The 16,857-nt window shown below is 44.3% G+C and overlaps 1 protein-coding gene across 5 annotated transcripts in view; it reads left to right on the top strand.

Moving 5' to 3' along the window:
• The window catches only part of NOTCH2 (notch receptor 2), a 97,756-nt gene that overhangs the window by 39,106 nt on the left and 41,793 nt on the right, over nucleotides 1-16,857 (top strand). For 3 of the 5 annotated variants that reach the window (XM_063165300.1, XM_063165297.1, XM_063165299.1), the window contains exons 6-11: nucleotides 7,724-7,957; nucleotides 9,190-9,345; nucleotides 10,781-10,969; nucleotides 12,028-12,141; nucleotides 13,231-13,344; nucleotides 16,608-16,841. In XM_063165300.1, the coding sequence (XP_063021370.1) occupies nucleotides 7,724-7,957; nucleotides 9,190-9,345; nucleotides 10,781-10,969; nucleotides 12,028-12,141; nucleotides 13,231-13,344; nucleotides 16,608-16,841 (1,041 nt within the window). Of the gene's footprint in view, nucleotides 1-7,723; nucleotides 7,958-9,189; nucleotides 9,346-10,780; nucleotides 10,970-12,027; nucleotides 12,142-13,230; nucleotides 13,345-15,366; nucleotides 15,688-16,607; nucleotides 16,842-16,857 lie in introns of those variants that run through there. The other 2 variants (XR_010028954.1, XR_010028953.1) reach the window with 2 other exon arrangements.

The raw sequence follows: 16,857 nt of genomic DNA, 5'->3' as shown, positions 1-16,857 counted from the left end.
ATTGCACAAGCAGTGTTTGCATTAGTTATTGTTCCTTGCAGTCAAATGGCTGCTCAGTGGTGTTTGTTTTGCTGATTAAAGCTGTGATTGAGCAGAGGTCCCTGCTGAGCTCTTCCAGGGAAGCTGGTGTTTCCTCAAGGAGTGCCTAGCCCAAACCTTCTGCAGCAATTCTGTTTGCCTTTGTGTTTTGCTTGGCTTTTGTGCCTCCAGCCCTGCCTGCTGTTGCACTGCCCAGCAGCCTCAACCTGTCTGAAATCCCTGGCTTCCTCCTGGAAAAGAGAAATGTTATTTTGTTAAAGCCACCCCTGCCTGCTGTTTCATCACCTTCCAGGTCATTAATTGGACACTCCAGTGCCTGTGTGCATTAAATGTTGCTGAACAGTTTCAAGGAGCATGGGTAGTTCTGTGGGTTAAAGATTGAGCTGAATGCTTTTACAAGTGCACAATTCAAAAACATGGGAGCAGGAGTATTTTTCATAGACACCGTTTTCCTGGAAGGCTCAATGGTTCAAAATGCAATTTTCCCCTTTCTGTTTGCTGAGGAGGCTCACACAGGAGCATGAGGAAATCGAGCTTCGAGCTCATGGATGCATGTTGGGTTCCTCTGTCAGTGCAGGCATTTCTCTTGCATTACAAGCCAGAACTGGACAGAGGAGTGTCCTTCTGCAGCCAGCAGTGTTCTGCCAGCTGGCATCCTGAACGTGCACACATGTGGTTAGAGAGGAGAAGGAAGTGCAGGGTCCTTTGGAGTGTGGCACCGATGACCTTCTGCCACGATTAGATTTGGGCATGTATACAAATACTGCTCCTTATCTCTTAGCCCCTTCTTGAGCCTTGATAAGATGCTGTTCACCTTCTCACTTAGGAGTCCTTTGAAATTTAGATTAAAAATGCAAACAGTTCTAATGAGCAATGCTTTTTTGAGCTACACTGGTTGTATTCAAAACCCATACAGCAATCTTTGGAATATTTTATGAATTAAGCTGCTCTTTCAAAGAGTTTTTGTCTAGATCTGGTTTATAGTTCCCAGGTGGCCCTTCCTGGAGAGCTAGTGACCTCTTCCCTGTGTGCTGTGTCTGAGATAAGTGACAAACCTGAGCTACTGAGTGGAGGATGGCATAAAAGCTTCTTGAAACCTGATGTTCCTTTTCCAGTGCATCCCTTAAGACCCCAAGGACCAGTTTGTGATTCTCACAAGTTGCCTTTCCAATGTCACTAAACTTGTAAGATATTCTGACTTCCAGTCTGAGCCCAGTGCTGGGGGGGGTTGTGATTTTGAGAGAAATGGGATATTGCCATCTCCTCCCTGCTCAGTTTTCAAGGAGCTGATTATTTTTTTCAAGGCATAGGAAAGTATTTGCACCCTTTGCCCTACAAAATGTTTTTAGTGATTAAACTGTATTAGATCTGCTGTCAGGAGCTTTAGCCTCTGATACTCCAGCTGTGCATCAGCAGACTTTCCTGCTGTTAAGAGGCCAAAAAAAATGTTCTTTTTGAAAAGTCTGTTCTGCCAAAGATAAAGTCCTCTGCTTGAACTGTCTGGGGGTCCTGCAGGATCAATGCAGCTGGAATTGAGGTCAATGCAAACCCTCTAAGGTTTGGTAGGATCAGCTTTTTGGAGATGTCTGGTGCTGCTTTCCAGGGTGGCTGTGTGACTGCTTTGTTCAAGCTAATGCTCCCCACTTTTGCTGTAGCATTGTTCTAATTTTGTGTGCTGCTTTACCTGTATAAACCAGGCTTTGTTTTCTTTCCAACACAAAGAAGGAGAAGGGCTGTTTCTCATCAATGAGATCTGGTACAACTACTTGGGGGAGGCCTTGCACCCTGTGTCTGCCAAAAGAGAAGCTCCTGGAGCTCCTTGCGGCTCCTGAGGCTCTGAAAATGGGAGCGATCAAAGCAGCAAACATGTCTGAGTTACTCCCTATGGCTTTTCTGACGGAGGGGAAATGTGCAGGAAGTAACTTAGTTTCATAGTGGGCAAAAAGTGCTAAGAGTTGAACGCTGTTCCCTTTTTCTACTTCTGGTTTTCAATTTTGAAATACCACATGGACTAGCTGTTTACTTTGTACAAGGTCACTCAGAACCTGAGTCGGCATTTTACTCATTTCCCAGGCTCTGCAAATATCAAGGTCAGGCTAGGTTTTCATTACCTTCTTGGAGTAAGTTGTGTTTCCTTTCTTGTTGTCTTTTATGTGTATGTTCCCGCATTTCCGTCAAATTATTCTGCTGTAAGTATATTCACACTTCACTAGCCCAGCCTGTGTTTACTGTGTGTCTTTTAGAAATGTGATTGAAACTAGTGAGAGCACAAGGAAAGAAATACCTACACCAACGTGCAGCTGAATGAATTAACATTGAGTTCTTGTAGCATTCAGAGGTGACTTGGGTTTTGGACATTACACTGTGCAGTTTGTACAATCCATCATGGACTTTGCCCTTGGAAGTTGAATTTCTGTTCTGTGAATGAAAGACCTGATTCTTCCTAAAACCCTTAACAAGCAGAAAGCAAGCTTGCCAACTACAAAGTATTATATTTATTTTGTTACAGTTAAGTCAAAGCAGCATCCCATAAGTAAATTGTTCCAGAAATGAGAACTCATCTCATTTGATTTTAAATCTAACTAACCTGGCAGAGAGAAGTCTTCAATTAGGAACAAGGTCTTTTCATTAAAGTACTCAATAGTAAAATGCAACAGTTAATTGTCCATTTATGCCTCTTAATATGTTGAATTGGATTTCCTTTGTTTTTAAAACAAATTGCATTAAGGTGCAGCTCTGGTTCATGTTCATAATTAAACACAAATACAATTGTATTGCAAAAGGGGCATTAGAGATTGGAGAAGCCAAGTGGGGGACCAGATTCAAGGAGCTCAAATGTGGTATGTGTCTTTACAATACAGTTCAAGTGCTTGAAGAAGTTTAAACTCTGTATTCTTCTCTTGTGGAGGCATTGATTGACCTTTTAAAAGTTTGGTTTAGTTTAGGGCTGCAGAAAGATGGAATAGCCGAGAACATAGGGTTATTGCAAGGACATCAATGATGTCACTTGGTGCTGTCCTTTCTAGAAGTGGAGAGCGAGCACTAGTAAAAAAAATACTAAAAAATTGCCTAAATGTTGGTCTTAACAGTGACACTCAAAATGGGAAGTCAGAACCAAGCCCTGATAGTTTATATGGGCGATTAGTTAGCCCATCTTTGCTTAAGAAAACACCACAAACAACTAAAAAACATCCCCCAACAGCAAAAAAGATAGACATTAAAAGCATGTACTGCCATCCTCAATCACCCTTGCCAAAAGCCCAGAGAATGTTGCATGTTGTGTGTGGAGTTGTGTTGCATGTTGTGTGTGGAGTTGTGTTGCATGTTGTGTGTGGAGTTGTGTTGCATGTTGTGTGTGCAGTTGTGTTGCATGTTGTGTGTGCAGTTGTGTTGCATGTTGTGTGTGCAGTTGTGTTGCATGTTGTGTGTGCAGTTGTGTTGCATGGTGTGTGTGCAGTTGTGTTGCATTTCGTGTGTGCAGTTGTGTTGCATTTTGTGTGTGCAGTTGTGTTGCATTTTGTGTGTGCAGTTGTGTTGCATTTCGTGTGTGCAGTTGTGTTGCATTTTGTGTGTGCAGTTGTGTTGCATTTTGTGTGTGCAGTTGTGTTGCATTTTGTGTGTGCAGTTGTGTTGCATTTTGTGTGTGCAGTTGTGTTGCATTTTGTGTGTGCAGTTGTGTTGCATTTTGTGTGTGCAGTTGTGTTGCATTTTGTGTGTGCAGTTGTGTTGCATTTTGTGTGTGCAGTTGTGTTGCATGGTGTGTGTGGAGTTGTGTTGCATTTTGTGTGTGGAGTTGCGTTGCATTTTGTGTGTGGAGTTGCGTTGCATGTTGTGTGTGCAGTTGCGTTGCATGTTGTGTGTGCAGTTGCGTTGCATGTTGTGTGTGCAGTTGCGTTGCATGTTGTGTGTGCAGTTGTGTTGCATGGTGTGTGTGCAGTTGTGTTGCATGTTGTGTGTGGAGTTGTGTTGCATTTTGTGTGTGGAGTTGTGTTGCATGGTGTGTGTGCAGTTGTGTTGCATTTTGTGTGTGGAGTTGTGTTGCATGTTGTGTATACAGTTGTGTTGCATGTTGTGTATGCAGTTGTGTTGCATGTTGCGTGTGCAGTTGCGTTGCATGTTGTGTGTGCAGTTGCGTTGCATGTTGTGTGTGCAGTTGTGTTGCATGGTGTGTGTGCAGTTGTGTTGCATGTTGTGTGTGCAGTTGTGTTGCATGTTGTATGTAGGGAGTTCTGTTGCATTTCGTGTGTGAGGTTGTGTTGCATGTTGTGTGTGCAGTTGTGTTGCATGTTGCATGTGCAGTTTTGTTGCATGTTGCGTGTGCAGTTGTGTTGCATTTTGCGTGTGCAGTTGTGTTGCATGTTGCGTGTGCAGTTGTGTTGCATGTTGTGTGTGCTTTGCGTGTGCAGTTGTGTTGCATTTTGTGTGTGCAGTTGTGCTGCATGTTGTGTATGCAGTTGTGTTGCATTTCACGTGTGCAGTTTTGTTGCATGTTGCGTGTGCAGTTGTGTTGCATTTCGTGTGTGCAGTTGTGTTGCATTTCGTGTGTGCAGTTGTGTTGCATTTTGTGTGTGCAGTTGTGTTGCATTTTGTGTGTGCAGTTGTGTTGCATTTCGTGTGTGCAGTTCTGTTGCATTTCGTGTGTGCAGTTCTGTTCAGCCAGTCCAAAGGCAAATGATTTTTTTGGGACACCACACTGTGGAGCGCTGTGGCTGAAACCTCTCTGTGCTCTGGCCGAGCCAAAAGGATGTGAGCGCTGCAAGGGTTCCTGAGAGAGGGAGTCCTTTGATCTGGCTGGGCCCCCTCCAAGAACAGAAGGAAAATCACTTGTATGAAAAGCAAATAAGCTCTTGATTATTTTTTCCTGGAGGGAGTGGGTTGTGCTGGGCTGTGAGATATGTGTGACTGCTCAGAGCCAGCCCCAGCTCTGGCTCCTGCCAGGGTGGCCGCTGATAAGGCAGCACTGAGAGCTCCTGAACAAACCACTGCTAGTGTGACAAATGCATGCTTTGTGTGCTCATAATGCACAGGGGTGTTCCACAGATAACAATAGCAGGGGATCGACTTCTCCCCAGCTCTTTCGCTGAGCAAATCCGGAATTGGAGATTAATTCTGAAAACTCCACTGTAATTAGCATTGCTGTCAAAATTTTGTTATGGTTTTCCGAGTGATAAAATTATTGTTGTGAAGTCGTCCTACCAGAGAATGGAACATATGTCCAGAACACAGTTGTGCAGCTTATTCAACTTATTCAACTTATTCTTTTAATAATAATTTCATTTCTTTGCCCCTAAGTGGAAAAAAAAATCCAAGTCTCATAGGATCAAAGGCTAGGATTTATCCAAGTACTTTGAAAACAAAAAGAATCATGAGTATAGTAGATGGAGATGGTTACATTAAGATGTTTTTAGATTCTTGCTCAGGATAAATGTTTCAGTTTGGTGTGTTGGAGGAGGGTGTGTCTGTGCTCTTGCATCATTATTTCTGTGCCATTAATAAACAATGTGACTTATCAACATCTGATAAGTATTTTGAATTTGGCGAGCCTGAATATACTGGAGCCCAGGTGCATTGGCAGAGAAGACCTGTGGCCTGCTCTTGAATTTCTTATTCTTGGAATAGAGGGGGAATTCCATGCAAATGTAAATGTGCAGCAGATAGAGTAGCTGGGGAAGAGAAATCTCATGGTAGAAGGTTTTTACCGAAGAGTAAATTTACTGAAGAGCTTTGTCCCAAATAACAGCAAGCTGTTGGAAGCCAGTGAGAGAGGAGATGGTGTCAGCTGGGCAAGAGGGAAAGGTCACATCAGACAAATCAAATCTCACTCTCTGATAAAGGGCCATCTTCTGATGCTGTGTGCATCCTATCAATGTTTTAGGAAGAGTGGCAAAAGCAAGTTACCAAGAAGTGTTAAAAAAAAAAAAAAAGTCAAGCTATCAGTGCATAGAGGGTTTTTAATGTAACTGAAAGGAGGGAAATAGTTTATCAAGAAGAAGATTGTGGACTGTGACCAGTACTCTGTGGTTGCACATGTGTACCCGTATGCCAGCCTGGGGAGAAATGAGCTGGTGCTCGGGAGGTTTTATCTGTTCAGGAAACCCAAAATGACTTGAAACTTCAGCTAAACAATTTTGGCTTAAAAGTAAACTGTGCAAATTTAATGGGGAAAATGAATAACTGTTGAAGCAAAATATTATTGCAAGTGGTAGGTTCTCCAGATTTTGATGTCAAAGCAAGATGGATTTCAGCAAAAAAATACTTCAGTAATGTGAGTTGCAGAGCTTTCCCTAGATGTGACTGTAAACTTCAGTATCCTCTGAAAATTATTTCATTCTTACTGGCCTGTGGGTCCTTTTCCTTAAATCTCTCTGAGAGTGTACATTTGTTTTCTTCTCTCTAATATCTCTGGTTGTAAAAACATCTTTTATTACTTATTTTGTTACTGAAAAAAAAGGAGAAAACGTCTCAATAACCAAGAAACCCCCAAGTATTTGTGGTTGTCTGTACAATACCTGGGGCAAGGCAAAGTAATATTTCAGGTGGAAGAGTTTTAAGAATTCTAGTCTTGCTTACTGGGTAATCATCATTGAACAATTATATGGGAAATAATTAAATTCTCCTGACAAGTGTGACCTTGCTGCTGACCTGTTGATACTCCTTTGGCCAAGATTTTTTTGTCATACCATCTTTTCTCTTAGTCCCTGTGGCTGCCCTGCAGGCAGCCCTTCATTCTTTTTGCTTCTCACCTCCTCGCAGATTGTGTTGCAGGCTGCCTGCTGGCTCTTGCACTGTGTCTTTTTAAAGTAATTATTTTAAAGTCATTCTTTTAAAGTAATTTGCAGCCCAGCTCCTGCTTTGGGGTTGTTGAGGGGTGCTGGTTGTGTTTGCCTGATTTGATGACAGTGCTGTGGAAATTGTGGCACTGGAGCATGCTGGAATTGAGGAGCATCACCTGGGGGACTGCAGCATTCCCTTTGGTCGTGTTGTCTGTGCAGGAACCCCCTTGAGTCTGGGCACCTGAGGTGCATTAAACCTGCTCCTTTCTGTGCCTCAGTGTAGGAGTGACAGGGGTGGGATGGATGTGATGGACAGACACCAGAGATCTCTGCAGCCAGGTCGTGGAACTTGTGGTTTATTGCAAAGGGCCTGGGTGCAGGGCCCTGCTGGGAGCTGCAGCCACAGCTCAGGGCAGGCCCCGGAGAGGGAGAGAGAGGTAAAGAGAGAGAAGGCAAGAGCCTGGTAAAGAGGATGAGAGAGTGAGGAAGAGTAAAAGAGAGCAGAGTTCCTGTTACAATACCACAAATCATCTTCTATGTTGAATATTCTAATTCTCACTAACTAATCTAATACAAGGTACAAATCCTATAGCATTTGCATACAGCCTATAAGAATCATTACATTACCATACTGTGTTACATTTTAAGCCCTAAAAACTCCTCTTTGGGCCCCTTCTGCCAAGCTGGCAGGGTCTGCTCTGACCCTTGGAGCTGTCTACAAGCAGAGGGTTTTGTTTCATCAAAAGGGGATCACCTTCAGCTGGCCACACCATTGTTTTCCAGTTTAGCAACTAAGGCATCTCAAAGCTTGCATTCATTTCAATCTCACTTACAGTTTCCATATTCTCAAAACCTTTTGCCAGGCAATCACATTGATAAGGCTTTCCTGTTTCATCTTCCCCACTCCCCAGGCCAGTTTTGCACCGAGGACGTGGATGAGTGCCAGCTCCAGCCCAATGCCTGCCAGAACGGGGGCACCTGCACCAACCACAACGGGGGCTACGCCTGCGTCTGCGTCAACGGCTGGAGCGGGGACGACTGCAGCAAGAACATCGACGACTGCTTCACTGCCTCCTGCGCCAACGGCTCCACCTGCATCGACAGGGTGGCCTCCTTCTCCTGCATCTGCCCCGAGGGGAAGGCAGGTGAGGGCACACCGCTTGCACAAGTCTGGCACTTGCACGGAAGGTGCTCCCTGGGGTTTAGGCGCCTGTTTAAAGTGGGGCGTTTACTCTGCGCGCTTCGCCGCCAGGAGGGAACTTGTCCGTGAGCAAGGGGCTGTTAAACCCCTCTAGCCTGGGACAAAGTAGTATTTGTGTCATGCTAGAAGACAAACTTAGTGCAGTTTAGGTTGCAAGGAAAGATCTTTTTCTAGCTGTCCTTAAAAGCAGCTCTGGTCCACGCGCAGTGGTGAGAGCACTGGGCATGGAAGGAAGATGTCAGGATGGCAAACGTGTGACACGGAAACACACGAGGTCCCAACTGTGTTTCCAGGGGAAGCCTATGGCACAAGAGGGACCCCTCACTCCTTGAGGAACTGAGAATTGATTATCTAAAGGGTGGTGGTGGACTGAGAGTTGGTGATCTGAGGGATGGATGTATTGGGAATTTGGTGGGCGGAGAAGGAATGTTTTTGGAGGGTTTTCATTGTGTGTGTTTCTCTTTATATATAGTTGTAGGTTAATAAAGTTTTTTTTTCTTCTTTATTCCGAAGCTGGAGCCTGCTTTGCTCTATTCCTGGTCACATCTCACAGCAGATGCCAGGGAGCATATATTTTCATGGGGACTACTGGCATTGCACCAGCATCAAACCGTGACACTAGCCCTTTGCAGAATCTGTATTTGCTTGAGAAGTTGCACATGAATGTGACTTGCTCTATGCCCTTTATAATAATTATAGGAATCCAGAAAACAAATTTAGATATTTTTATGTGATTGTGTTAGGACCTCACTGGTATAGTGGAAAATTTTCTGGTTTAGGTTAGGTGGAAGTGTATCTTCTAACTACATGGAAATAAAAGTGATCTGCATGTCTGAATTAAAGTGGGCTTCATGTGCACCTTTTCAGATGTCAGAAAAATTATCATGCTGGTTTGAGAGAAGAGTTAGTTAACTGCTCCAAGGATGAGATTTTGATAATGGTCAGCCATTTCCCTGTTTCAGAAGTGCTGGACACACCTCTAAAGTAACAGAATTTGTATTTAAATATGATGTTCTGTAAGTGTGTGATGAATTCCCCGTGGTAGTTCAGGGCTGAAGCCTGCTTAGGTTTCTTGCTGTGGGAGTCTCTATCTGAAATATCAGGACACAATTTGTGTAAAATACAGTCTGACTGCTTCATCTCTCTATTTTAATAAACTCTTGGATGCTTCTTTAGGTCTTCTGTGCCACTTGGATGATGCCTGTGTTAGCAATCCGTGCCAGAAAGGTGCTCTCTGTGACACCAACCCTGTGAATGGAAACTACATCTGCACCTGCCCCCAGGGCCATAAGGGAGCAGACTGCACTGAGGATGTGGATGAATGTGCAATGGGTGAGTTTCTGTTTGCTCTCTGTGAGTTCAAGAATACATATTTCATCATTTTCTCCACATACTTGAGACTCCTTTTGTCCCCTTCCATTTCAGTGTCTTCAGATACATTTTAAGCTTGTGTGAGACCTGGTGCAAAGGGCTGAGCTGGAATAGTTGTCCATGTTTGAGCTGGAATATGAAAAGCCGGGGCATGCTTAGCAATTCTTCCTTGTGCAAGAGGGCTTTAGCACTGTGTGGGGAGTGCCTGCAAACAGATGTGAAAATGAAGCTGTCCCTTAGAACTGCAGGGTGCAACGAGAGCACCGCAGTTCGTGTGGGAGCTGTTGCAGCTACGGCCTGGGTAGAAATATATCAAGGCTGTTTGACAGCCAGAATGTGGCTGGATCTTTTGAGTGCCTTCCAAGCCTGGTGACCACGTGGGCTTTTAAAGCTGTAGTTCTCTGGTAGCATGCTGTTGTGTTGTTTTGGGGATTAACTGCACTCTTACCGACTTACTTACAGTTTTGTGAGTGCTCGTTCATGCTTCTAGAGAGTGATGCGTGAAGGTAATGCCTAACCAGCACATGGAAGGGCTGGAAAGAAGCACTTCTTTGAATTTCATTCCTCAGTCTGCCTTGGACAAGAGTGCTGTTCCCTTTTGAAAACACAAAAAGGACAAGTTTGGCTGTTTTGTGGCTGTGGCGGCATCTTGTCGGCCTCAGGAATGAAGTAAATGTAAAATGTGATCTGGAAATAAAGCCTTGAAAACATAATTAGTTCTCTAATCCCTGCTAGCTGATACTTAGCTCTTAAGAGCTGTCATTAGTAATATGGGACAGAGTTACTCCTCTGGTCCCCGATGGTGACAGCAATCCTTCTTTTTGCCCCTGATAGGCAAGAAACTGCCACTGTTTTCTTCAGTTTTCTTTTCCCCAGCAGGATGAACAATCTTTCCCCAATATTACTTGCCAGAAAGGAATGCCCATGAGAAGACCACGACTAATAAAGAGTGCTGTGGCTTTCCTGCTCTGGGGAGAGGTTTTCACAGAACCACAGAATAATGAGGTTGGAAGAGACCTCTAAGATCATCGAGTCCAACCCATGCCCTAACACCTCAGCTAGACTATAGCACCAAGTGTCATGTCCAGTCTTTTTTTAAACGCATCCAGAGATGGTGATTCTATCACCTCCCTGGGAAGAGCATTCCAGTGCTTTATTATTCTCTCAGTGAAGAATTTTTTCCTAATATCCAACCTATCCCTTCCCTGATGTAGCTTGAGACCGGTGGGGTTGGTCTCTTCCATCGGGCAGTCCTCTGGTTCTGTCAGTGCTGCCCAATGGAAGACACCAACCCCACCTATCTGCAGCCTCTCTTCAGGAAGCTGTAGAAGAGCAATAAGAGAGAGAGAGAGCAATGATTTTGACCCACACACTTGTGTCTTTCCCGTTCTTGCAGCAAACAGCAATCCGTGTGAGCACGCCGGGAAATGCGTCAACACCGAGGGCTCCTTCCACTGTGAGTGCCTGAAGGGCTACACAGGGCCCCGCTGTGAGATGGACATCAATGAGTGCCACTCCAACCCGTGCCAGAACGATGCCACCTGCCTGGATAAAATTGGAGGCTTCACGTGTCTCTGTATGCCAGGTGAGGGGAGGTTCTGACAGGGAACAAAGCTGCAGAGGGCTGAATGCTGAGACGGGGCCTGCTGTGGTGGCACCAGCCAGGAGGACCTGGCACTGGTGTGTGGGAGGGAGAAAGCAATTAGAGGGCTGGGAAAGAAACCAGTCTCTGCATCAGCCTGCTGAGCTGGGTATGTGTGAAAGTATTTGTTACTATACCTGGTAAAGTGCACGTGCAGAGTCATCTATCTCTCTGGGAAAGCCAAGCAGGTGCAACCTCTAAAAGAGTGACTGTGTTTTGAGGTATGCATATGGTGATTTCAGATAATGAATGGTGTTTGGGGTTTTTCTGTGCTTAAAATACCCCAAATAATGCGAGCTCCCATTGAACTGAGGAAGTCATTGTAAAACAAAGCTACTTGAATGAAATTGTGCTTGTAAAATTTGCATGGCCAATGTAACCAAGGACCAGTGTTAGTCTTCTGCTTTGCACTCTGATAGAAAGGGGTGAAAAAAGAAAAAGATGCAAGCTGCCTGTTGCACAGACTTATAAAGTACTAAAATCATAAATATAAATAAAGAATTGTGACCCCTGCAGGAGATCAGATGATACCCTGACAATTACAATGAGTTTTTATTAATACAGTATTTATTAATATATAAAATGAAAGATGGAACAGGAAAGGCTAGTCCCAAGTATTTCACCCTTCTTAATCTTTTTCTTGTACTCTGCCATTAGCTATAAGCCCTTGAGCTAAAACAATCTGTTGTGTTTGTTTATATACCTTTTACAAAGTAATTAACCCCTTCTCAAGTGGAAGAAAACATTAGATGTGAATTCAGCATTGACTTCTGCTGTTGCTAGTTAGGTGAGCATCTTCAGCAGCAGTGAAACCTACACGATCAACATCCCTTTTTAGCCTCTGGTGTATATTCTTACCTCATAGTTTCTGTCCACACTGGAAACTTGCAATGAAACTCTGCTCAGACTTTCAGCACTGGTGTAAAACACAGTTACACTCTCAAGGGCACTTTCTACAGCCTTCAGTCACCTCTTCTTATTTATTTTTATTTTTTTAACAGGTTTTAAAGGAGTTCACTGTGAAGAAGATATTGATGAATGCCTGAGTAACCCCTGTGTGAACAATGGAGTGTGTCTTGATAAAGTCAACCGCTTCCTCTGTGTCTGTCCTCCTGGTGAGTTCTGATTTCTGAAAGCTTTTCCTGCTTCACCCTACCAAGAGCTGCACAGATGTGGGCGAAATGTTTCTTGTGAGTCTCTGTTGTTTTTAGGGCAGTACCTGTTTGTGTGAGTGAAGTGCAATCACTATTAAATCAGAATAGTTTCATGTTGGTTGCAATAATATTGTGCCTGTAACTGGGTGAGCATTGACAGACAGTTGGACACCTCATCTAAAAGGGCAGCTGGCAACAAGAGCTTCTGTTGTTGTGGAAACTACAGTGAGATTCTCAGCACATTTTAAAGATCAGACCCTCTGCACACTTTTTGTCCTTTTTCTGAGGTTTTTAGGCAGAAGCTGGTTTTGCATCAGTATAGTTTATGGTGCTTGCATGAGGAGTGAGATGAATTGGGCTCCACTAAAAAAGAAAAAGAGCTGAGCTGAAGGATCAATGTTAGCTGTAGAGTGAACATCACTTATTTTCTTCATGGGTTAAAAAAATTTTGAGTTCAGAATTTACATGACAAAAGCCTGCTCTGCAGCCCATCTTATTGACTAATGGTGTTCAGCTTTGGTTCCTTCCTCCAAGAAGAGTTCCTCTTTTTTTTTTCCCCTCAAACTGCCCAAGGATCTGCATCACCTGACGTTACCTGTCAATACTTTGTTAACTATTTCAAGAAGTATTTTGAAACTTCCAGTGCTATTTTGCAGCACATTCCATACTGCTGCAGTAATTCTAGTCTGAAGACTCTAGTGATGTATGCGCTGCTATTTTATTTTTAGCCTCTTGCTTTGATTGCCTTAAAGATTTTTATCAGTGGGCTCTCAGCTTTACAGGCAGGCATGCTGTCCAGTGCTGGACACTGCTTTATTTCTTTTTGGCTTGGCCATTTCAGTTTTAAGCTGACCTGGAGGACAGGACCTTTGGAGGGTGGGTTTGATGAGGAGTGCGCCCACGCAGGGCATGGTGTGTGTGGTTTGTGATGCCACTGAATGAAGATTTGGGTGGGCTTGAGGGTTTGTTGGAGGCGATTCCTGGCAGTGCAGCTGTCCTGGTGAAGCCCTTCAGTGACTCCTGGTTTCCCTGTGTCTGTGTGCCTCTCAGGGTTCAGCGGGGCCGTGTGCCAGATTGACATAGACGACTGTTCCAGCACGCCGTGCCTCAACGGAGCCAAGTGCATTGACCACCCCAACGGCTACGAGTGCCAGTGTGCCACAGGTCAGTCTGCTCTTCTGAGCCCCTGGGGGCAGAGGACACGGAGCCTAAGGACATGAAAGGCTGCTCTCAAAGATGTCGCTGTTTTTTCTTTCTTTCTCTGAAATGCTGCTTGCTTGTTGCAGAGCTTTGTCCACTCCTTTGTGCAGGGAATAGTATTTAAGTAGAGGGAGCCTTTCACTTGTGGCAGTTGAGCTCACAGTTGATGGGAGTTCTGCCTCCCTCTTTCAGCACCATCCTTTGCTTCCCCAGAAGATGACAGCTTCTTCTGTACTAGCCATGGAATCCACATAAGGGAAAACATGAGTGTGATTTACCTCCCTCTCTCCCAAGTCAGATTATATCATGTGCACTTGAAAAACAAGAGATGGGCAGAGCAGTGCTGCTGTGCATTCTGATTTCTGTTGCATCAGAAGGCTCAGTTGCATTTTATGTCAGAAGTTGCATTTTATGTCAGAAGGCTAAGCCTGAAATGCAGTACCAGTTGTGGAAGAATTCCACTCAGAATTTGAGTGGAAATGATTTGAAATTATTTCTCAGGTACCACACAGAAATTATGGCAGAGCTGTGGCCAGAACTCAGGTGGTTTTTTAACGCCTGATGAGTTACATATTCAGAAGCGTCAGGTTTAATGATGGGATTTTCTTATCTCCAGACCTCCAGGGGTGATGTAGATATGCTCTTATCTTCATTTTTACATCTGGTCAAATAAGAGGGTTCAGAGCTGTTTGTTCTAATTCTCAGTAAGGAGCTTCACTTGGTTGCTTTCAGTTCATGGTCCCTGATACGCTGCTCATGATACAGATTCAGGTATGAAATGCCTTGGCTTTAGCTCTTCCATTGGGGAAGAAGCTGAACAATTCCTGGAGCTGTATTACTCCCAATAATGTGCAGTGAGGTTGGTTACATTTATGTGCAAAATTTCTCATTTTGAATCATTCCAATAATCAAATTACTAAGGCAAATTTGACTTCACTGTGCAGAATGTAACAGAGATTGGCCTAAAAATAGCCTGGTTTTTCTCACATGTGGTCTCCACCATTCCCAAAGTTCCTGAAGGGGCATTGAATTTGTTGAAAGAAGGAGAATGCAGTAGTTCTGACCAGGAGAGGAATAATTACTGTGGTCAGAATTTTCCTTTTGACTACTTCATGTGACAAACTAAGCAAAAAGAAGGAAAAGCTCAAATCTTCTCCAAACGTGGAAACTGTTTTAGTCTTTCTCAGGCTGGGGTGTGTTCTGGTTGCTTTCATTCACTGAGACTGCAGAGCTTATCAGGCCTGGGTGGGCCTGGGTAGTGTAGGGAAGGACAATGTGGAGAGCTGTGCCTTGAAAAGCAAGTTCTGAATTTGGCACCAAAACTACATAAATCAATACAGAAACTCTAGGTATCCCACCTGAGGAGAGAAGAAAATTGCTTCCATGAAGGAAAATGATGTAAAGGAGCATCTTCAGGCTGAAAGCAACCAAATGCATGTTACTGAAGCACCAGTTCTTAGTAAAATCCTTGGTTAAATGTTTGACTGAAAATGGAAGAGGGATGCTGTTTTCCATCCAGTCTGAAGGATTCTCATATTCAATATTAAAATGGTTTTTTCCTAGTCTAACTCTTGTCTGCAAAGAGATAAATCATGTTTTGGTGAGGTGTGTTCAGTTAGGAGATCCAGAAACATTCCTGATCTCCGAGTGGCTCAGTTGAGCTGCAATAGCAGGCAAGGTAATGACTGTTGAATGAACGTGTGCTAAGCATTATATTTAATATTGACAGCCTTCTGTAAGACTGAAATGTGGAGTTCTTCCTGGGGGCAGGTCAGTTACTGGACAATGAGTTTGAGTTTGTTCTTGCTCTGCTCCTCCCATGGTGTGAGTGCTGTGTTTGTGTTGTTCCCTGAACGGGAATCGCCGGCTGCCGACGTGATTGAAAACTGCAAAATGTTTGGCCAAATGCTGTACAGATAGCTCTATTTACTGCTTGCTTTTTGTCTTTTCTTTCCCTTCTGGCATTATTCCACTTCTCCTTCCCAGTGGTAGATCATGGCTTTTCTTTTCTTGGGTTGTTTCAGGTCTTTCCTCTTTTATTTGTCTCTGCCCTCTTTTTTTTTCCCCCCCCCTCTGCCACCATTTCTCCCCTTATCAGTTTGTTTTTCCTCCTTCCCTAACATCTTTTTATATCCATCTCTCTAACTAGCTTCCCTTCCCTCTCCCCACCCACTTCCACACCCATTCATCCAAGCATACGTTCGCAGAACTTGGAAATGTTAGCCGTCACCTGGTATGTTTGACCACAGAAATAACCACAAACCTGTATGAAAAATGGGGAGCCTCTTATCCACTTGTAATACTCAGGTGAGAACCACTCTTCAGCTGTTGAAATTCCCTGCAGCTTGGTTTGTATCAGTCTCCAGCTGGTGTCTTGAAATTTCAAGTTCTGCCTTCCTGCGCTTCAGCTGCTGGAAGGCAGCGTGAGCTGTTGCTTCAGACCTCAGCTCTGAAAACCATTTATTTGAAATTGTCCCAGTTTTGTATAGCTCTGCTCCATCATGCAGAGCAGGGCTCTTGAGGAGGGCCTTGTTTGCTGCTCCTAGCCTCCTGAAGCCTCTAGCCCCTTTTGTGGATAGGTTCTGTCCCTCTCTGTTGCTCAGGATGTTTCCCAGCTGAAGCAGAATGAAACAGGCCAAATTGCTGCTTGTTTCATTGCTCCTGACCAAGAGGTTGCATGCAGCCTTCAGTAAATTTGCACTTGGTGCTGGATTGCAGTTACTGAAAAGCTTCCCAGTGAAGGAGGCAAGAGACTTTCTAATAAGCAGAGCTGCAGAAGCTCTGACATGAGCCAAGGGAGTTCCCCTGGGAAGGTTTCAGCAACATCTTTGCAGTAATTGCTCATTTTAACAAGGTCAGCCCCACTCTGTCCCCCTGTTGCTGTGCAGAGGAAATAATGGCAGGAGTGTGCCTTCAGACAGTTTATACTGATGCAAGTAAATATTTCTGATGGAGATTTACCTGTTTCCTCTCATGGCTACTGTTCCAAATAACCTGAAGGTGACCACTTCCAGTGCCAGGGTTCTCCGTGCATGCTGCTGTTCTGTAATGCTGTGAACAGTGGAGAGTGCTGTGTTCCAGGGCTGGAAATGCAGTTGAGGTGCCCAGTTACCCTTTGTGCTCTCTGCCACTTTGCTGATTCTTGATACAATTCTTTCTGTACCTGCATTATATTCACTGCAGCATCTTACCAGTGGACTCCTTCCTTACTCGTGGCTTTTCCTCAGGTTTTACTGGCACTCTGTGTGAGGAGAACATCAACAACTGTGACCCTGACCCTTGCCACCACGGGGAATGCCAGGATGGCATAGATTCATACACGTGCATCTGCAACCCTGGCTACATGGGTGGCATATGCAGCGAGCAGATTGATGAGTGCCACAGCAATCCTTGCCTCAACCAAGGGCGCTGCATCGACCTGGTCAATGGCTACCAGTGCAACTGCCTGCTGGGCACCTCAGGTATGGAAAACACCAC

Source organism: Melospiza melodia, chromosome 11, assembly GCF_035770615.1.
Source record: "Melospiza melodia melodia isolate bMelMel2 chromosome 11, bMelMel2.pri, whole genome shotgun sequence".
Classification (NCBI taxonomy): domain Eukaryota; kingdom Metazoa; phylum Chordata; class Aves; order Passeriformes; family Passerellidae; genus Melospiza; species Melospiza melodia.
Note: the sequence above shows the minus strand (reverse complement) of the source record. Positions and strands in the feature narration are given on the sequence as shown.